At 49.9% G+C, this 21,798-nt stretch overlaps 1 protein-coding gene across 1 annotated transcript in view; it reads right to left on the minus strand.

The window, feature by feature from the left end:
• Positions 1-21,798, minus strand: part of GRIK4 (glutamate ionotropic receptor kainate type subunit 4) — a 307,625-nt gene that overhangs the window by 40,272 nt on the left and 245,555 nt on the right. Inside the window, exon 12 of the mRNA XM_032640427.1 lies at positions 3,481-3,594. Coding sequence (XP_032496318.1) covers positions 3,481-3,594 — 114 coding nt within the window. The remainder of the gene's footprint in view (positions 1-3,480; positions 3,595-21,798) is intronic.

The raw sequence follows: 21,798 nt of genomic DNA on the forward strand, positions 1-21,798 counted from the left end.
GACATAGAGCTAAGAGATTCTAGGTCATTATAGATTATAAATGAAATTAAATGAACCATATTTTTGCTCACAGAGAACTATCAATCAGAAAAAATTCACAAAATAATAAACACCCAGCATTCAATTTCATCGACTTAACACTATTGTATCAGAGAGAGCTTCTCTGTGTAGTTTTAGATTTTGGCGCTCATGGTGAACTCTGCCGGGCTACCCTTCGGTATTAGCTGTTCCTGCTGATGCCTCTTTTCTTTCAGATTCTGTGAAGTTCATCTCAGACTTGTTCTCATTGGATCTCCCCTGACTTAATCGATTCAGGATCGTTCTCTCCCCAGCTCACCCTTTGGTACTTTCTAAGCATTCTGCCTCATACTCAGAATGCACTCAATAAATATTTGTTGAATAAATGCATAAACTGTCAGTTCTGCTTAGTGTGAGCTGTTCACGCCAGCACCCAATTTTTACTCAGCTTGGCCCCCTGTTAGAAATCAGATCTGAGCAGCTGTGTGGTACACTAGTGTCTCAGTAAGGAGGTGGGGAGAGGGGAGGAATGCTGACCAGAGAGGGGAGCTGTGTGGGTTAGGTTCTCCAGAGAGACAGAGAGAACCAGGAGGGGGTCTGTGTGCGTGCATGCGTGTGTGTGTGTGTAAAGAGAGGTATTTCAAGGAATTGGCTCATGTGATTGTAGGAGCTGGTAGGTCCCAAATCTGTAGGGCAGGAAACTCAGACAAGATTTCTATGTGATAGTCTTGATACAGAATCTCTTTTGTTTTGGGAAACCCATTTTTGTTCTCAAGGCCTTTTAAATGATTGGATGAGGACCACCCATATTATCAAGGGTCATCTCCTTTCCTTAACATCAGCTGATTGTAGATGCTAATTGCATCTACAGAATACCCTCACAGTATCATCTAGACTAGGGGTTGACCAAACATCTGGGCATTAGAGCCTCGCTGAGCTGGCACATAAAACTTCACATCCCAGAACTAATGCAGGGGAGCTCATACAGTTATAGGTTTGCACGTGGTAGGAAACATCTGGCCAATGATCCAATTGAGATTGTCCAGAGGATCGGAGAATTGGAGTTTGGTTCTGGCCAGAGTTGATATTCAGGACAATTGTGTCCTGGTGGTGACGGTAGCCTAGCAACAGATGTTCCCAGGCGGTGGAAACACTTGGGGTGATGCGTCTTCACCCATGTGGTTCCTCTTTGCCCATCGGGTCACGAGTGGAGCTCTAGTGCCCTTGGCCTTAATCAAGAAATCAAGGCCAGAGCCTTGTCATGTGGTCTGGCCACAGCAGAAAGGCTGTGTGTCTCCATTTCTTTTGGATCCTCTTCAAGGCTCAGTTGGGTTGGGGGTGGGGGGCACAGTGGGGCAGGCTCAAGAAACAGCACTGGCTGGAAAGCTGCCTCGGGGGTACCAATAGATGTAATGATGACAGAAACGTTGTCCCAAGAGTCAGGAGACCTGGATTCCAGGCCCAGCTCCAGAGGTGACCTTGGTCTCCTCATGTGTAAGATGGGAAATATAACATCTTCCTTCTTTCCTCAAAGAACAGCCCTGAGGACCAACTGAGAACAGGGGCACAGAGAGCCTCACTTACAAGTTACGCACAGGTCACACAAGGCAGGTGGCAGCCTGGTGTCACAGAGAGAGCACAGGCTCTCACCACACCATCCTGGGTTTGAACTCTGCTCTTACATTAAGTGGTGCATGGGCTTGGCCACGTTTTTAGAACTGATGGCCACTGTTTCCTCATTTCTAAAATAAGAACAAGTCGACTGTATTCACTCACTAGGGCTTCCATAACAAGGTACCGCCGACTGGGGGGCTTAACACAACGGAAATGTATTGTCTCACAGCTCTGGAGCCTAGAAGTTCCAAATCAAGGTGTCAAGGACCATGCTGTCTCTGAAGGCTTTACAGGAGGGTCTTCTTCGTCTTCTTCGAGCTTCTGGTGGCAGCTGGCAATCCGTGGCGTCTCTTGGCTTGTAGATGCGTCACTCCAGTCTGCCTCCAAATTCACAAGGTCTTCTCCCCTGTAGGCCTATGGCCAAATTTCCCATTTTTTATAACGACATCAGTCATTGGATTAGCCCTGCCCCATTCCAGTATGACCTCATCTTAACTTGATTCTATCTGCAAGGACGCTATTTCCAAGTAAGGTCACATTCAAAGGGCTGGGGGGTGGTTAACGCTTCAATACAGCTTTGGAGGGGACACAATTCAATCCATAACAACAGCCCACATCACAGGGCCTGAAGAGTATCTGGCACATAAGAGGCGCTCAGTGAATGGGAGTTATCCTCATGGAAAAGAGAGGAGGAGGGATCAAAATCCCCCTTCACTCACAAGACAGACACACCCGTCACAGCACTGACTGTGACCAAAACCTCCCATTTCTTTCTGTGTTAGCCTAGAGAGCTTGGGATTTTGAGGCTGTCTCTTCTTCCAGATGATTTGGCCTCTTTTTCCAAGTCAGGCAGGGGTCACGATGGACGCTGAGGTCCAGCCCAGAACCGGGCTCTTCGGAGCTGCCTGAGTGGGCTCTACAAGAAGACCTTCCTCCTACAGAAACGGGCCACAGCTCCTGATGCCATGGCAGCTGGCAGGCTGAGGCTGCACATACAGATAATCCCCTTTCTACAAGGCTGAGATCAGAAGCTGGAGGGTCACTTCCTCAGCAGGCATGTGAGGTGAGCTCTTGGGTCCCTCCCTGTTGGGCAGCCTTGTGGTGCCAGGTGCTGGAATACACCATGTTGGCATGACCTTGGACGCCTAAAGTGACTGGACCATTGGGGAAATCCATGTAGTAGCTGTGCACTTAGAGCCAGTTTGGATGAGGGTATACTCTGCTCCCACCAGCCAGTAACTTTGACATCACGTCCATCCTCTGGTGCCCATGGGGGAGCTTTCTCAAACTCATTTTTATACTGACTTTAGCCACCTAACCAGAGAAGTCTTTTTTTGTAAGGAATGCAGAAGAGGGGACAGGCCAGGTATAAGTGACATTATATTATCCGCTCTTTATTCCCCAGTACAGATAACCAAGAGAGGGAGTCTGCATTGCCTCACCAGATGCAATGCGCAAAGTGAACAGAGGTGGGCCTGAAAGTCGCTGAAGGCCTTGAGAAGCCCGGGGTGACTTATCTGGGCTGGGGACCCACCCCCTAGGAGGAAGCAGAGTGACTCATGGGGCCGATGACCAACACACTACGAACCAAGGGTTGAATGATTATTCTCGGCCTTCCCTATTCAGTGCGGCAGAAGCAGTTTTTACTGGAAAGCCCTCAAGTGTGACTCTTCCATTCCTCCTGTTTGCAAGTCCTTGCAGCTGATGGGGGAAAAAATAGCCCAGCACATTTGCATTTAAGTCTTGAAATCTAAATATTTCTGTGAGTCATTCATTATTATCATATAACTCAGTGTTTGCATGCAAATAACTTTAAGGCCATAAATGCTTATAAAATAAATCTCTTACCATATGAACTCGGTAAAGAATGCTAATTCCCAGAGTCATGAATGGCTTTGAGAAATCAATCACCTTCTCCCGTTCAGCAGTAATGGTGAGGCCCGCCACGGCCAGATCTGCTTTCTGAAAGGAACAGACAGAGATCATCAGAGGGGTGGCCATAGGAGATGGGGGCACAGGGACTTGTGATCAGAGGCCGTCACTAATGGGGAGATGTTTCTCTGGTCTGGCTTCTCTGCTTGGGGACTGACCCTGAGTAGCCAGAGGTCTGAACGATCACTCATGAAAAGACATGGATATTGAAGCTGTAACTCATGTTCATTCGAGGTTAGACCCCTTTAAATATATAAATTAGTATTAAAAGGGGGGATCACTACTGACTGTTCAGACAGACTCAAAATGCCCTAGGCGAGGGAGAACTGGCAGATACAACTTCTGGATACTCAATATTGAGTAGTTTTTTATTCAGCTGATTAACTTGTTGAACAACGAAACTTCACTGAGTCCCTCTGCTGTGTGCACTTTGGTGAGGGAGTTACAATGAAAGATAAAAATGATGGCCCCCTGGAAATTGGAGGCAATCTAATGCAACCCCAGGAAATAAAGGCCAAGAAATTGAGCAAGGGGCCCAACATCACAAACCTTGTCCTTGTCAGCGGTAGGACCTCACCTCAGGCTTCCCGGACCACTGGCCTTATGTTTCAGTCAAGGTTAAAATCCAGGTGCCACAGGGCTTCCCTGGTGGCGCAGTGGTTGAGAGTCCTCCTGCCGACGCAGGGGACACGGGTTCGTGCCCCGGTCCGGGAATATCCTACATGCCGCGGAGCGGCTGGGCCCGTGAGCCGTGACCTCTGAGCCTGTGCGTCCGGAGCCTGTGCTCCGTGATGGAAGAGGCCACAGCAGTGAGAGGCCCGCATACCGCAAAAAAAACAAAAGAACACATTGAGGTCAGGGGCTTCCCTGGTGGCGCAGTGGTTAGGAGTCCGCCTGCCGATACAAGGGACACGGGTTCGTGCCCCGGTCCGGGAAGATCCCACGTGCACTGAGCGGCTGGGCCCGTGAGCCATGGCCACTGAGCCTGAGCTCCTGGAGCCTGTGCTCCACAACGGGAGAGGCCACAGCAGTGAGAGGCCTGCGTACTGCAAAAAAAAAAAAAAAAAAAAAAAAAATCCAGGTGCCACAGCAGAACTCAGTGAAGGGTCTCTGGTCCCTTTCATGCAAAATCACCAGGTGTTTCCTTCTTTTCTCTTTGCCCCCACCGTGTACCTCAAGTGCCCACACCTGATGGAAGTCTGGCCTGAATTAAGGTCTCCTAGGAAAGGAGAGGCTGTCAGCTTCCTCAGTACACCTCTCTGTCCGGAAGTTCTTCCTTGTGTTTAATTTCAATCCACCCTGTTGCAAAGCAAGCTTACTACCTATTGGCGTGCTCCCCTATACATGGAGCGGCGGGAAAGGCCCAGAGCTGGCGTTCAGTTCTGGCCATACTCTGCCCTAACTAGCTAACTCGCGTAGGCTAGTCATTTCACATCTCTTGGCTTCCTTAATCTCATCTGTAAACCAAGGATGTGGGGTTGAGACAGTGCCAGAATCCTTCCCAGCAATTCTCTGCAAGTGATTCTCAGAATGTGGTCTAGGACCACCAGCATCAGAATCACCTTATTCTTATTAAAGAATAAGAATATTAAAGAATAAAGGGCTTATTAAAATGTGAATTCCTGAGTCTCATCCCAGACCCCCTGGATCAGACTCTGGTCGTGGGGCCTGGGAATCTGCATTTGTGACCAGTTGCCCAGATGATTCTGACTTATACTGATATTTAAGAACGATGTTTTATAACCTAGGCATGTATCTCAGACTGGTCTCCACTGAGGTTTACATTTCAGCTTCCTTAACTCCTAATTCTGGTGGATCAGTTGATATAAAAGATGGAGAAAGAAATGAGGGAAAGTGAGGTATCCAACAACCTACAAACAGGCCAATCAGTTCCGAATAAGTACACACACACACACAAACACACACACACACACACACACACAGGCACACAGGCACATACACACACGTGCACGATTCTTCCTAAATCATTGCAAAGGAAGTAAGGAGAGAGACGTGCCACCCTCATTTTTACGCACAGGGGATTTATAAGCTGTGAACAAGAAGAATACATCCATTGGCAAAGATCAGTTTCTTCTCATCTCAGCCCCAATCCTCCACCCCAATTCATGCTAAAACAGTCACACGATCCGGCATCGGTTAACAACTTAGGGCCTTACAAAGTGAGGCCAGGCTTAAAAGAGACTAGAGCGCAGATGTAAGAGATTTTTAATAAAAAATGAAAAATATGAATGACTCATTGGGTTCATTCTGTATTTCTCTGAGAGAGTGTTGATGACTGCTATCAAGTGAATCAACCCTGGAGGAGAGAGTGAAGTTTGATTAGAAGATTGTTAGTGCCTTCATTTGGGGGACCCTTCAGAGAGTTGTTTGGGCCTTTCAGAACCTCAGCCCCTCCCTCAACGATGGTGGCCCCAACCTGAGGTCCTCTCGCGAGCACACGTGTAAAGCAACGGAAATCAACCACAAAGGCGCAGCAGGTGCAGTGCTGGTCCCCTGTGTGCAGCCAAGCCCCGCAAGGACCTTGGGAGGAGGAGACAAGAGTTAAATGGGCTGGAGTGAATGAACTGAAGAAAAGGGTAGAAAAATGCAAACTGATAAGATGGTCAAGAGGTAACCACAGCATCCCGTCCTTTCTCTGGTTATTAAAAAAAAAATAGATCTATCCAAACCAAGTAACCAAAATCAACAACTCTATCCTCAAATTTCTTCCCCCGAAACCCCCCACCACAGCCTTCTTCCCAAAAGGGCAAACTTTGGATTGCAATTTGGAAATCATTTCACAAGTTTATAAAAGTTGGCCAGCGATGACATTATGGTGAAACAATTCCATATGGAGAGAAAGATGGAAATGGACAGTGTCCCGGGAGGGCGCTTTCCTGGATAGGAGCAGGACCACACACCCCGGGAGAGAGTCTGCCCCAGGCTCGGACAGGGCGCTTCTGTCGATTCACAAACGGACAGCTCCCCAAACTGGGCCAAACAGGAAAACTGTCTCCTGTGGAAACTGCTGCCTCCTTGCCCCGCAGCCCATCTCTCTCTCCTTTGTCCCCCGCTCAAGAGTAAGCTGGGGGCAGGGGAGGCAGGGAAGGAGGGATGAGAAGCTAGGAGAAACCGCAGAGGTTATGTACTGGTTGTTTTTTATTTTTCATCGACTCAGTATAGAACAGTAATCAGGTACCTTGGCTTCAACGCACCCTGGGGTACCAGCAACAACCTGGTGGGAGCAGGTTATTCCAAAAGGCGTGCATGCCTTTTCTTTCACCTTAGTTAAAAAGACATTGTGCTATAAAGCAGACTTAGATGCGGAGATCATGTGCCACAAAATCAAACTAATGATCAAAGCGGCGTGGCTGCAAAAAATGCTAGCAATTGTGGGCGTGACAGGCCAAGGGAAGAGCGGGCACCATGACAGTTCACCCCAGCCCTTCTGCATCTCTGGTCACTCGTTGGGGAGGGCTGCGCTCTCCCGTTGAAAGAGCCACAGACAGGGCGTCAGAAGACCTGGCTCTCGTCACAGCTGGGCCACAAACTCACCGTGACCTTGGGCAAGTTATTCCGCTCTCCAGGCCTTAGTTTCCTCCACTCAAATGAGAGTTCAGTCAGATGCTCTCCAAGCTCTTTTCCGGCCCTAAAATCCCAGGCTTTCATTTTGCAGGGCTCGGAGGGAAGGAGCTTGGTTTAACTGGCCCCTATTTGCTCTAGAAGATGATAGCGGTCTCCAGAATTGAATGCCTCAGACAGGTGGAGGAGGAAACTGTTTATCAGACTAGTCAGCAAAGAGTAGCACCCAAGGCAGGGAAGGCCAGAAAGGTCCGGAAGATACAACACCATCTGGAGAGAGCAGATCCGGAAGTGTAACCCCGGGGGCTGGGAATGCAGAAGAGGGTAGGACACCTGGAGCCAGAGAAGGAAGACTGGGAAAAGGGAGCATGCAAAGAGTTCTATCAGCATCACGATGCTCCTGGTTGCTGGTGTGCGTGTGTGTGCGTGTGTGTGTGCGTGTGCGCGTGTGCGTGCGTGTGTGTGTGTGCGTGCGCGCGCACACACACAGGTTTATAAATACATTCTCTCTGAGAGAAAGACCTCTCTCCTCTTCCCATTTTTGATCAAAAGTGTTCTTTGAAGAGCTTTGTGTTCTGCCTCTGAGAGACCCCCTCTTTTATCTCCTGGATGTTAGTGGCATTTCCCAGGGGAGGGCAGGCTGCAGGCAGCCTGGAGGTGACTTCCAAAACATACTACTCTTCGCCTCCTGGGTTTAAATAGGGGTCATGCGACTGCTACCCTCGCCATCAGAACCTGAAGGCTTGGGGTGGCCGCTGCTCTTCTCCTGGACGTGGGGCCTGGCTGGGAGGAAGACAGTGAATTCACAGCAGGGCTCAGGTCTGCGCCTGTCTCAGCCTGCTGCTCCCACCCTGTGCTTCCCCCGAGATGCCACCAGGGAGGCCTCTGCCCGCAGTGCCAGATCCTGAAAGACCTGAAGGAACAAAGCTTTCCTCTGTACCCCCTTCCTCCTCTTTTAGACACCTGCTGCCCCCTGTTGGGCCCAATTCTCTCCCTTCCCCTCAGCAGTGCTAAAGCACCCTGGGCAGACTTCCATAGCTTCAGCCCTGCCCCATCCTCCCAGAGCCCCTCCCTTATATGGGGCCCAGTTAATGAGAGGATGGGGCGGGTCAGAAGACCTGGCTGTGCCTTTTGCTGACCAAATGCCCATAGCAACTCACTTACCCTCTCTGGGACTCAGTTTACCCGGCTATACAATGGGGCAATGCCTGCCTATCAGTATTATGTGAGAGTCAGGAAGAGATGATGGGTATGGAAGAGCCCTATAAACTCTGCACACTGTAGAGTCCGGCCACACCTATCTGGGACCATGAAGGCAGTAGAGAGGGTGGCTGAGACCTAGACTCCAGCATGGGACAGACCTGTCTGGACTCTGTTACCTACTTACTTGTTGTGTGACCTTGGGAAAAAGTCATGTAACCTCTCTGAGCCTCAGTTTGCTCATCTGTAAAGTGGGGATAATAACAGTACCAATTTCCCAGAATGACTAAGAAAGTGAATGAGATGATGCTTGTAAACGCTGCGCATGGAGCCTGGTTCAACGTAAGTACCTGATAAATGTCTGCTGTTAAGACGATAATGATAGCGATGATGATGATGAACTTGATGACGCTGAGAATCTCAACAGGGACCTCTGGAGACGATATCTTTTTTAAAAAAATATTTATTTGGCTGCGCCGGGTCTGAGTTGCGGCATGCGTACAGGACCTAGTTCCCCAACCAGGGCTCGATCCCGGTCCCCCCGCACCGGGAGCGCAGAGTCTTACCCACTGGACCACCAGGGAAGTCCCTGGAGACAATATTTTAACGCATGATGTAGGCGTGGCTGGGGAGCAGTCAGGCCTGTTCTACCTCCATGTAGGCAGAGACCTCTGGACATTTGGCCCCTGGTAGCCTTTCCTAGGTGACCCGAGACATCCACACAGCTGTACTGACACACTGTGTTTCCCTGGTGTGACTGCCCATCACTGAAGATCCACGTAAGGACCCTTTTAGGCCTGGTACTGTCCCATCACTTAGAAAACTCAAGGAAAAACTGCCATACAGCTTGGAAACCAAATCGGGTCATTCTCCACAGCCTCTTCCTCGTTATATGATTCTCCTCTGGGGATGGCAGATTAAATGACGTCCCCAGCTCCCTTTGAATTCTTGGATCCACCATGCTATCTCTGATCAGCTTCCAGATATTTTTTCTCTGGCTTTTTTACACGGCCCTCCTGCCTCCCAGTCGCCCAGGGTCCTGCCCCCTGGGGAGGCAGCCGTCCTCTACACCAACAGCTTTCCACTCTTTTGCCGGTCACATCTGCACAGATCTTGTTTCACCTGCTGCTCAGGCCCCATAGTGCCTCACATTCTTTGCTGGTATTTATTTAACTCTGTAATTGTGTTACTTAATGCTGGAAAGCTTTGGGAGGCTACAGTTGGAATGAGAAAACACCACACAGAATAAGGCTGTACTGAGCATTGCTGGAAGCCTTCATTCCAAGGTAATTGTCTCTGGAGATCCCCTGTACATTGAAAAGGCTTACAGAATTCCAAGCAAGGCCAGGCCTGAGGCAGTGAGAGCGGCGAGGACATTATCCATAAATACCCAGAAAGGAAAGACCCCCAAGTCCACCAAACCTGGCTTCCCAGGGAGGGACAACTCACATTAGACTCTGGTGGAGGATCTGCGGGCTGAGGGTGACATGGGGCCACGGAGCTCATCCGGCCCACAGTAAACGCTGTGTCCTGGGCTCTGCCCTTGAGTGTGGAGTCTCAGGGCAGGCAGAAGCCACTGCCCCCTCCCCAGCAATCCCTTCCTCTTTAACACTCAGCATCCCCTCAACACTCTTTATTGACCGCCTGCCCTGCTCCCGGCAGTGTGCAAGGTTCTGGGATACACGGGGTGGGCAAACACAGGCATGGCCCCTGATGGCCAAGAGCTTGCAGCCCGGTGCGAGAGGCAGTTGTCAGATTGTTGAAGAAAAGATCTGTAAAACTACAGCTGTAATAAATGTTATAAAGGAGTCATTTGTGGCCCCATGAGCAGGTAGAACAGGGGTTGGCAGCGTCTTCATGGGAGCTTTCTCAAGATGAGACTCAGTTACCTGAACAGGAATTACCAGTGAGAAGGCCTGGGGTGAGCACTCCCAGTGGGAGGGTCAGCACGTGCAAAGGCCCTGGGGCAGGAGGGAGCTTGGTGCATTCCAGGGGCTAGAAGAAGGCCAGAGTGTCTGGAGTACAGAGGGCTGGGGAGTGTGCTGTAAGATGAGGCTGGAGAGGCAGGCAGAAGATGCAATGCCTTGAAGAGCAACTGAAAGGCCCTGAAGTATTTTAAGCAGGATGAGACTTGTAATCTTAACACGTCTAACGCCTATAGCCCTTCCTGTGTGTGAATTTACGAACTAAGCAATTTACATGTGTTACTTCATTCAGTGCTCACAATACCCTTATGAGGTAGGTTACTATTATTACCCTCATTTTACAGATCAGAAAACAGGCACAGAGAGGTTAAGGAACTTGCCCAAGCTTGCACAGCAAGTAAGTGGCAGAGCCAGGATTCAAACCTGGGTCATTTGGCTTCAGAAGCTGCATCCTGAACCTGCAATAGATACAATTGGCTCTAGTGAATTCAAAAGATGGAAGAGAGACAAGAAAGTACCATCCTCCTTTTTATCCTCACTTCCTTGCCATTTATACCACTACACTAAGGGCAATCTGGTGTCTATGGCATTACTTCACCAATGTCACTCCAGCCGGTCAGCAGTGACCTCCATGCTACAATGCCTACGGGGTGCTATCCAGCTCTTATCTTGCTGAATCTCCTAGGTGGTCACTCTCTCCAGCCCCTGCCTGGCCCTCCTGAATGAGCCCAACATCAAGGACATAGCTCTCCCTCCCTCCACCTGCTCTGTCTTGTGACTACATTGTCCTGCTTCTCTGCCACCAGACCAAACTGGGCTCAAATCCCAGCCCTCCAGGTACTGTGTGACCATGAGTAGGTTTCACATCCTCTCCAAGCTCACTTTTCTCATCTGTAAAATGGGGATTATAATTACCAGCTGAGGGTTGTTATGAGGATAAATGAGATAATACATATAATGCACAAAGCACAGTGCCTGGCATATTGTAGGTGCACAATAAATGGTGGTTATTAATATTCTTTTTCTAACAAAATTCACTTTTATGCCATGACAGCTATACCTGTCCTCCCTCTTGATGTGTCTGTGGGAGGAGGTGAGCTCCACATCCATCATCTTGATCTCCACCCCTACCTGTCCTCCCTCTTAAACAAGTATCTATGATCCACACTCCTTTAAAGCCCAGCCTGGGAGTCAGGTCCTCATGGCCCGCCCATCCCTCTGAGTTCAGTTTCATTTTCTGGCACTCCTCCGGAAGCCCCCCAACCCTGGGAGTCTGGTTCAGCCAACTTTCAAACACACCTTGTACTTTCTTACAGGCGGAACTCAAATGATGCCACTCCTTCTACCTGGAATGTCCAACAGTAACTCTACTCTTCAAGGTCCATTCAAAGTTTACCTCCTCTGTAAAACCTTCTCTATCATCTTCCCAGGAATAAGCCTTCCCTCCTCACAATCAATAAAGGAGCTAAGACACGGCTTATACCATTCAGGTGGCATTTGCCATAAATTGCCTTGTATTAGAACAGGGGGCCTGGGCTCATACTCCAACTCTGCACTTATTAGCTGTGTGACGTTGGGAAAGGACTTACCTTCTCTGTGTCTCAGTTTCTTCATCCATAAAGTGGGCACAACAACAGTTCCCACCCTCATGCAGCCTCTATAGGAATTAAATGAGCAACCATGCAAGGTCTCTGCCTGTTGCAGAATAATTCTCAATAAATGTTAGCTCTTACTATTATTATTATTGTCACTGTGGACATTCATGCACATAACTTAGCTCCCCATTAGATTATAAGAAGCAGGGACCATGTCTTCAAAAAACTTAACTTATATAGTATTTCAAAGTTGCCATTTAGCTCCATTTTACAGACGAAGAAACTGAGGCCCAGAGAGGTTATTAATTTGCTCAAGTACACACAGCTAGGATACGGAGACAGCTATCTTCAGACGTACAGATTCTCAGGTCTGCTTTCTTGTGACTGCACTGTTCACAGTGACGTTCCCAAAGTGGACACACAGTAAATCTCTAATTAACAACCAGTGCAGCTAACAGTACAGGGTACAGGGGGACAACACCCCGAACATGGCCTATCCTCCAGCCCCTCCTTGCTGACAGCAGAATCAGGCTGATTTCGGACATGTGCCTGTATGTAGGAGGGATTTTGTCAGGAAGCTGGGTCATTATAACCGGACTGAAGTCATGGTCTGGACACTGTGAGATACAATTCCTTATCCTCCAGCCTAAGGAAGACTTGAAGCCCTAAGTTCCCACTAGAGGGCTCCCTTCTCCCCTTGCCCCCTCCCCAGGCTCAGTTCCCTGCAACTCCTCGGGCTACACAGGGAGCCCAAGCAGAAGGGGAAGGGCCTCACACCCCGCCATTAAGGCAGCAGTCAGCGGTGCTGGAGATGGGGGCTGGTTAATTACCCGCCGGAAAGAACGGGGACGCTGAGGACAGGCCCTGGCTTTCGTGCTGCTCAGTGGAGCAGATTAACATCTGCAGTTCAGCCCATTTCAAATTAGATTATCTGCTCACTTCCTGTCTTTGATCCATTCACCTGCTGGGCGCCTTCCTCCCGTCCTCCCCTGCCCTCACCTCGTGAGATGCCCAGGGAACCTGCCGTGATTCACCGGGGTCTCCATGTTGAGCCGCAAAGGGATCTGAAGGCGCCGGGGAGCTCGCTCTCACTCCTGGCTCCCCTGGCACTGGCAGGAACCCTCAGACTCCCTAGTAACAGGCCTCAGCAACGTGCACAGCTGCTCTCCTGACGCAAGAGGAAGGCGGCCTTCCCACTCCACCTGCCGTGTGCTGGGGGGCCGAGGAGAAACTTGTAGGGTCCCATGGCACCTGCAAAATGTCTGATGCCCTGTTCACTGGGGAGGCTGGGGGTCAACCCCACCCTTCCTCCCTTCTTTCAGGCCAGGATATGGGAACAAGGAGTAGGACCAGTTAGTCACCTGTCACACACACACACACACACACACACACACACACACACAATCAAACCAGCCTGCTTGCTATTCAGAGGGAGGCCTTGATCAGAGCCTTTTCAGATCCATCTGAGCCCAAGTCTGTGGGATTTACTCGTGTTCCCTGGACTCAGCCTACAGTGCTCGGAGTCAGGCCCAGAGGGGCATCAACATTCCTGGGGAAGCAGCAAAATCATTTGCAGGCCCAAGGGCTCCCCAGTGCTACTACTCGAGCTGACAGCATACTCTCAGGGCTGGATGAATTTCTTTAGAGTTAAATTAAATTCCCCATGAAATATTTAGTTAGTTCAGCTCAGGGCTGCGTAATTGGCCTACGTGGGCAGATTTGAGGAAAGAACCAGGCTTGAGGAAAGAAGGGTTGGCAATTCATTCACGGGTGAAGTTGTGTAGCACAGGGGTCCAAGCTGGGTCAGGAGGCCAACTAGATATTGCTGACCTTTGACCTCTTATCACATGCTCCCATCTCTGGCCATAGACCCTCTCGCCCTGCGGGGTCAGAGAGATGTATGTCTGAATCCCAGCTCTGCAATTCTCAGCTGAGCAAATTACCTGAAATCTGGGCTTCGGTTTCCTTACCTCTAAAATGGGCAAAAGCAGGCCTATTTCTCGTGATTGTTCTGAGGATTAAATCCGGTAACCTGTGTAGATGGAGCTCAGGGGTAGTCCCGCCCCTTACAATCCCCTCTTCCAACTGTAGCCAGTGGGGTGTTTGAAAGCTAAAGCAGATCATGCCATTCTCTGTATTGCCTTTTTACTCTTTTTTATGCCATGGACCCTGTTAGCGGTCTGGTGAGGTCTGTTAACCCCTTCTTTAAAAATATTTTAGGGCTTCCCTGGTGGCGCAGTGGTTGAGAGTCCTCCTGCTGATGCAGGGGACGCGGGTTCGTGCCCCGGTCCGGGAAGATCCCACATGCCGTGGAGCGGCTGGGCCCGTGAGCCATGGCTGCTGAGCCTGCGCGTCCGGAGCCTGTGCTCTGCAGCGAGCGGGGCCGCAACAGTGAGAAGCCCGCGTACCACAAAAAAAAAAAAAAAAAAAAATTAAAATGTTTATTATATTTGCTGTATCAGGTGACTGTATTACACAATACAGAATTACATAATTGTGATACACTGACCACGAGAGCCAGAGGTAGCTCTCATAGCAACATTCGAATGGTACCTTTGGCAACAAAGTCACAGGTATGGCTAATACCACTATGATTTGTTGCCCACATTTGTAATCGAAGGAAATTTTACATTTCAGTTTGAATTTAGAAAAAACATAGATGTAAAATTTTCCTTTCTAAGCTTATGGTCTCTCTTGATGCTCTCCTCAGACGCTTGGGTGTGTGTGGACCCCAAGAAAGGAACCCAGAGAGACCCCCCAGTTTACTGACTGTGATTCCTTACTACAGCCCACCAGGCATTGTGTGATAGGGCCGCGCCCTGCTTCTCAAATATGACCAGTTCATTTGCGCCTTGGAATCCTGGCATTTACTCTTTCCTCTCCCTGCTCCACTCTGCCCTGGCCTTGGCGAGGCTGGCTTCTGCACACTCTGTTTGGATCTCAGAGTGGCCTTCCCAGAGTGTCCATCCAAAGACACCCTCTCCCTGACACTCTCTGTGTAATTTCCTGGGTTTCTTCCTTCACAGCAATAATCACAATCAAAAATTTTCTTGTTCATTTATTCATCTACTTGTTTATTATCTTTAAAGCAAGTTCCAGGAGGCAGGAACCTGTTGTTTGCTGGGTCCACATGTGTCTCCAGAGCCTGGAACAGTGCCTGGCACGTGATAAGCACCAAACATTTGGTAAAGGAAGGCACAACCAAATGAATGAATAGATGAATCAAAGCAAGTAGGAGCTCAGTTCATGTTATTTTCTCACCTTGAGTCTTGACTCATTGTGTCATAATGACTTGGCTAAGAGCGCCCATGCTATGGCCTCCCTTGCCACTCACCAGCCACGTAATCTTAGGCAAGTGACCTACCCTTTCTGTACCTCAGTTTCCTCATCTGGCGAATGGGACTGTAATAATACATACCTCATAGGTGTGTTGTGAAGACTAAACGAATAAATATATGAAAAGCACTTAGATCAGTGCCCGGAACAGAAAATGTTACAGAAGTGTAAGCTATTATTTTTTGCTGCAAGTTAAAGGATCAACTTCAATGTTATTTAAAACAGTAATTGTTTCAAAAAATCAATGCAGGTTTTGAAGAGAGAACAAAGAAATCCCATGATTGGAAAAGCAATATATACGATAGATGTTACACTGTGTTTAAGTAGTTGGGACATGAAAAAGAAATAGCACTGAGAGGTTGGGTCTAGGCAGCTTCCACGGATGCAGTGATGCCCAGGGAAGCTTGAACTCTGCTTCCTCGCCTGGCAGCACCATTACCATCCCCGTCATCATCCCCCTGATTTTCTGAAGGTAGACCACTGATTTACACATCAAAGAAAATGATAGAATCCTGTCTAATTTTTCAGGAGGATATGCTCATTCCTAATCCAAATGCTCCTTATTTCCCAATCAAACTCATAAAACCTCCAGCCCACATGAAACTGTGGCCATCAGTAGGCCCTGTGATAAGAGGCAGGGGATTTCCACTGACGAGTTCACACACTTCTGCCAGTTTCCCACCCCGCTGGCTGCCAGAAAAGCTGATTAATAATGGTCTGGGACACAGCGTGAGGCCCTGACATTGAGCAAGGCTAACTGGCCCACACGGGGATCAAACCTGCAGCCCTGACCTTTCAGATAGAGAGCCTGCCTGCACTGACCAAGCCAGTTCTACACCTACTAGGGGCCTCTGGTTTTCAGGCCTGTGCGTGTAAAGCAAACTCAAGGAGGCTCAGACAGCAGTGTCGGCTGCTGGAGAAATCTGACAGTAGCTCTAGCTCACAGGGCTTTCTTTTATTTCCCTTCCCACTTGTCAGCCCTGTATTTAGGAATGGCGTGATTCACAGGCCTGTTATTAGGACTGTTTTTTGTTTTTTGTTTTTTTTTTGTGGTATGTGGGCCTCTCACTGTTGTGGCCTCTCCCGTTGCGAAGCACAGGCCCCGGACGCGCAGGCCCAGCGGCCATGGCTCACGGGCCCAGCCGCTCTGCAGCATGTGGGATCTTCCCGGACCGGGGCATGAACCCGTGTCCCCTGCATCGGCGGGCGGACTCTCAACCACTGTGCCACCAGGGAAGCCCCCAGGACTGTTTTTGTTGGGTGAGATAAAGTACCACCAGTAGCTGAGAGCTCTGTTGACAGCCACAGAGAACTTATGGAGGCCTCCTCTTCACCCCCTCTCTACTCCAAGCCAATGAGCCTCCTCCACTGGTTCCCCCACCCCTTACTGTCCTGCTACACAGAAGGGAGGCCTGAGCTCGGCCTCAGGCTGGCCCCTGAGGTGCGCCAGGGCGCCAGGAAGGGTGAGCAAAGATCTTTTTCTCATTTCTTATCAGCATATGCACAAGCCAAAACCATTGCCAAGGGCAGAGGGCATTTTCTCAGGGATCCCTGCAGTTTTTCCGAAGAGGACAGCTAGAGATGCTGTCATAAACCTCTGGCCACTCCTCCTAGGTGATGAAGTGTGTCTGGTCTACTTCAAAGAGGTGCTGACAGGGCTCAGGTGTCCACCCATAATAACATCCCCAAAGTTCTTTTCCACAGACTGCATTTGAGCCCCATGGCGATCTCAAGGCCAGCAGTAGCCAATTGAGAGACAGGAGAATAAGACTCAGCAAACATGGCGTTCGGTTCGGGACGATAGTTACCTTTCGGGAGGAAGGAGGGTTTAGAGTGAAAGGAGGCATTTTGGGGGGCAGGGAAAGGAGGCATTTGGGGGGGCAGGGACAAGGGTCTACAAGGGTCTGCAGGGTGCTGGTGTATTTCTTGACCTGGATTGTGACTACGTGGGTATGTCCCCTTTGTGACAAGTCATCAAGTCGACACTTATGATTTGTGTACTTTTCTATATGTATATTTCAATTAAAAGGTTTTTTAAAAAGGTAAGTGACTTGCCCAAGTAAAAGAGAGAGTGGCTACCGTCAAGCCTGACACTCAGCGTCCTGCTGACTCTTTGGAATAAAAAAGCCTGGAACATACATAGCGGGCTGCAATGGCTGCATTATTTGTGCCAGGGGCTGGTAATTCCACATAGGAGAGAGGGAAGCTCAGGCATGGTGAATCTACTGTGTATCTCTGTTTAAACACCTGTGTGGCTTCTAATTCAAGAAGGGCTAAAAGGAACATCTGGACGTTTTAACTGGATTTGTGTTTTGCATCTGGATGAAGAAAAGTCCAGATCCCTTGTCTGGTCCAAACAACTGAACAGGTTGTGAAACTCCCAGAGAAGCCGACTCTCTCTCTGCTCTGAACACTGGGCAAAGCCCTGGGGGGGACTTGGCGGAGCTGCAAACACCCTCCAGCACTTGCCAGACCCCACTCTAGATGGGTCTTGAAACCCAGAGGAGGGGGACAGCGCTCTGCCCCACGTTGGACAGTGTTCTCGCAGTGTTTTGTGACAGCTGTCAGAGGGTCCTGGTTGAAGTCTGTGTCCTGATAGCTGTGGGCCCTTGGGCAAGTTTCTTAGCCTTTCTGAACTTGTTTTCTCAGGAGTCTAGTTTACAGAGTTGCTGTGAGGATTACATGAGTTAGCATACAAGGCCTGACACACAGAAAATGTTCACCACTCAATAAATGTTTACTGCTATTATTACTATGCTGTTGCTGGTTCTGGCATCCTGCCTCCATTCTCTGCCCATTTGTCTGAAGCTGCTGAGACCTGGCCTCTGCTTTGGGTTGCACCATCCTGCCTGGTGGGGTTTTTGAAGGCTGAGCTCTTCTACCTAATTTGCTCCTAGGGACTCCCCTTCACTTTTGATCAGACTGACACCAGCTGACACATTTGCTGTACTTACTGACCACACCTACTCTCTGTTTTGATCTCCTGCCTGTATTCCACTGTTCATCACCCCCTGGCAGCCAGCCAGGCCCCCAGTCGGCCACCATCCAGGAACCCAGCAGGTCGGCTCAGGGAGTGTCCTGGATTTGGATAAGGGATCCATTTAGCAAGAGCTGACAGTCCTTCTGAGCAGTTCAAAGTCACTGAATGGACCACCTGCTGCCAGTTTTAGAGATCTACGCCTTCATTCTGTTGCCTAAATTGCAAACGTAGACACAGCAAGAGCAGAAGTTTGTCATCAAGCAAGGGAGCACATCTGAGGGCTGCAGAAGATAAGAAATAATGCCGTAGTTTCTGCACAGGGTGGGGCAGAACGGGGCTCTCAGAGGGCTATCTCCAGAGCTGCCAACACCGCCATTGGCACGATTGAGCCAGGCCTGGTTCTCACGCTGACAAATGGTGGGATGTTAGTTGCTGCTGACAAGCTACAGCATGGCAAGAAAAATAGGCTGTGAATAAGCCCCCCGAAGCATATAAGGATTCTGGCCAGGAACCGAGATGGTGAGGCCAAGCCATGGCAACAAGCAAGTGGAAACCGCAAGACCTTCTGGTGCAAATTCATCTCCGTGAGTGAGGGATGGCCAGAGAACAGAGGGAAATGTCACATTTGGATGCTTTGAAGCAGGCGTGTTTATTCCTAAGAAGGCAAGGGATAAGCAGTGCCCGCCTGCCGGGGGTAGGGAGCTGGGGTGGGCAGGGAGCCACAGTTGCAGGATCTGATGACCAAGAGATTGCTAGGTGAGCAAAGCATGGCATGTGTTCAGGGCAGCTCCCCACAGTACTTAAGGGGACATATTACGGACGCATTTGATTTTGGAGTCTGATTCTGTCACTTCTCAGCCCCATGACCTTGGACAAGTGAACCTCAGAGCCTGTTTCCTGATCTATAAAATGGCGATAAGAATACTTTACCTTGTAAGGTTCTTTGACCATTAAATGAGGTAATATTTGTAAAGCAATCAGTAGCACTGCATCTGGCACGTAGTAAGTGCTCAATAAACAGTGCTCATGACTATCTTTAGTGCAAAATCAGTCAAGGGACAGGCACAAGGTCAGCCTAGAGAGTCACAGGGGGTTGAGCACAGCACACAAGAGTCTCAGGGGAGGTGACTCAGACGTCCAGATAGGCGATCCGGGCTCCCGCTGCATGGCGTTCATGGTGTCACCCCTCCACCAACACACATACTCGAGGAAATAAAGCTGGCAAGCACAAGGGGGAAGCTTTATTCCAAAGGCAGATGGAGGATAAACGTGTGTGTGATGCAGGCTGAGCAGACACCCAGTTAGGCCGACTAACTTAAAGAGTGAAGAAAGGGGGATGTGACTTGGGGGGCAAGATAGAAGACAGGGTCAACTTTAGAGTCAGACAGCTCACCCCGGGAATTCCCACCCCATGGGGAGAGGAACGAGGGGTGAGGTGGCTTAAGCTCTTCTTTCTCAAGGCAATGTAGGTCTGGGAAGTGGGGCAGGATTGAGCATACAGGGGTGAGCTGAGGGCCCAGCTGTGGGGACACGGGGAAGGCAGAGCCAGGAAGGGAAGCAGGGATGTCCAGGAAGCGTGTTCAGGCCCCGTGGCTGCCCTGGGAGGACAGGCCCAGGGGAAATGTCATCTCCTGCTGCCCCAGCCTGCTGAATGCACCAGCACTTGTGGGCCACTGGTGTGTTTTCCCTGTTACCAGTCAAAGGGATCATCTGAAAACCTACAACTGATTCTGGCATTGAGATGTTCTGTCCAGGCTCTGAGGTCCTTGGACTCAAGGGCTATAGTGGTTAATTCTTTTACACATGTCTTCAAAGCATCCCATCCATCTACCCATCCATCCATCCATCCAACCAACCACCAATTCATCTATCCATCCACCCATTCATCTATCCATCCATCTATCCCATAATTTCTGAGTGCTGTGTATGCTGGGGCCTGTTCCAGGTGCCACCGGCATACAGATGAACAAGACAAATGTAGTTCCTGATCTCAGAGAACTTACATTCTAGTCTCATAATAAGAAAGGTGATTTCCGTTGGTGATAGCTTCTTTGAAGGTCATACAACAAGGTAATGTGGTAGAGAGAGATTCAGAGAGAGAACGGAGGTCCCTTAGGGTGGCAGAGAAAGAATGCTTCTTGGAGGAGGTGATATCTGGATTAGACCTAGATAACAAGGTAAAAAGAGTAGACTGGAGACTTGGGGAAAGAAGTTTTTGCTAGAAGGAAGAGCAAGTGTACACACCGTATGCTGGAACTAGGCATACTATGTACAAGGAACAAAGAAAAGGCTAGAGAGTGAGGGGCCAGCGATGGGAGATGCAGGCCCTTGTGAGCTCTTAGTCATTTCTCCGGATTGTAGGGATGTTGGTGAAATAGTGGCTGGTGAAGGCAGAGCGTGTTGCTCACTGAGCAGGTGAGCAAATGGTAGCCCAGGGAGATTCAGCCACCAGCGTAAAGCCAGGGATAGACCCAGATTTCCAACTCAAGGTATTTTTTTTCTAAGATCAAGAGGACACTTGGGGCTTCCGTGGTGGCGCAGTGGTTGGGAGTCCGCCTGCCGATGCAGGGGACACGGGTTCGTGCCCCGGTCCGGGAGGATCCCACATGCTAAGGAGCGGCTGGGCCCATGAGCCATGGCCGCTGAGCCTGCGCATCCGGAGGCTGTGCTCTGCAACGTGAGAGGCCACGGCAGTGAGAGGTCTGTGTACCGCAAAAAAAAAAAAAAAAAAGGACACTTGCCATCAATGCCACCACCTTGTTACCTAACAGAGGTGACTTCTCCCCCAAGAGATGACCCAGAGACCATCCCTCTGGAGGGAATTCCTGCACCTTGTGCCCCCTTTTCCTGCAGAGTGTAAGGACAGGGGGTCAGAGAAGCCCGGCAAGCCGCCACCGCTGCAGACAACCTTTAGAAGGCAGCTGGAGCTCGCTCCGCAGGAACACAACCAGACACGTGGTGCTTCAGTTTTGTATTGATCGATTACACTTTTGTAGTGTCTAGACAGGTGTGGCAAGGAGGGATTAACCCAGGCCAGCCTGGGAGAGGAAGGACCTGGCCCTGGAAGAGTACGTCTCATGGAAGCAGGTGGACAGGCAGGCCTGTGTATGTGTGTGCCTGGGGAATGGATGGAGGGGGAGCTGAGGAACTGGGCTTTAGGCCTGGAGAGGAAGTGCAAGCAAAGCCTTAGGTGGAAAGCTGGGTAACAGATGGCAGGGAAGGAGAGGACAGGGCTGCCTCTCTCTGAGAGTCACTACATGCCAGGGACAACAAGGAGACTATAGTTCATTGATTTCTCATAATAACCCGGGGGTGGATGCTTGTGTCCATTTTGAGGATGAAGACGTGGAGTGGGGTGGGTCAGAAACACTGAGTGGCTTGTCCAAGCCCACACAGAGGGCAGGGATCTGCACGTGGGGGGCCGGCAGGGGGTATGGGGTGAAGGATAGGTGAGAACGCTCAGCGCCCCCCCCATTTCACTACCATCTGCACCCTGACGACCCCCAAACGGAACTCAGGCCCAGCTCTGCCCTCTCGCTGGCCTTCCTCACCCACCTTTCCCCACATACTGTATTCCTCTACCTCCAAGTCCCGCCGGCACTTCAGACCCACGTCA

The sequence above is a fragment of the Phocoena sinus genome, chromosome 8, assembly GCF_008692025.1.
Source record: "Phocoena sinus isolate mPhoSin1 chromosome 8, mPhoSin1.pri, whole genome shotgun sequence".
Classification (NCBI taxonomy): Eukaryota; Metazoa; Chordata; class Mammalia; order Artiodactyla; family Phocoenidae; genus Phocoena; species Phocoena sinus.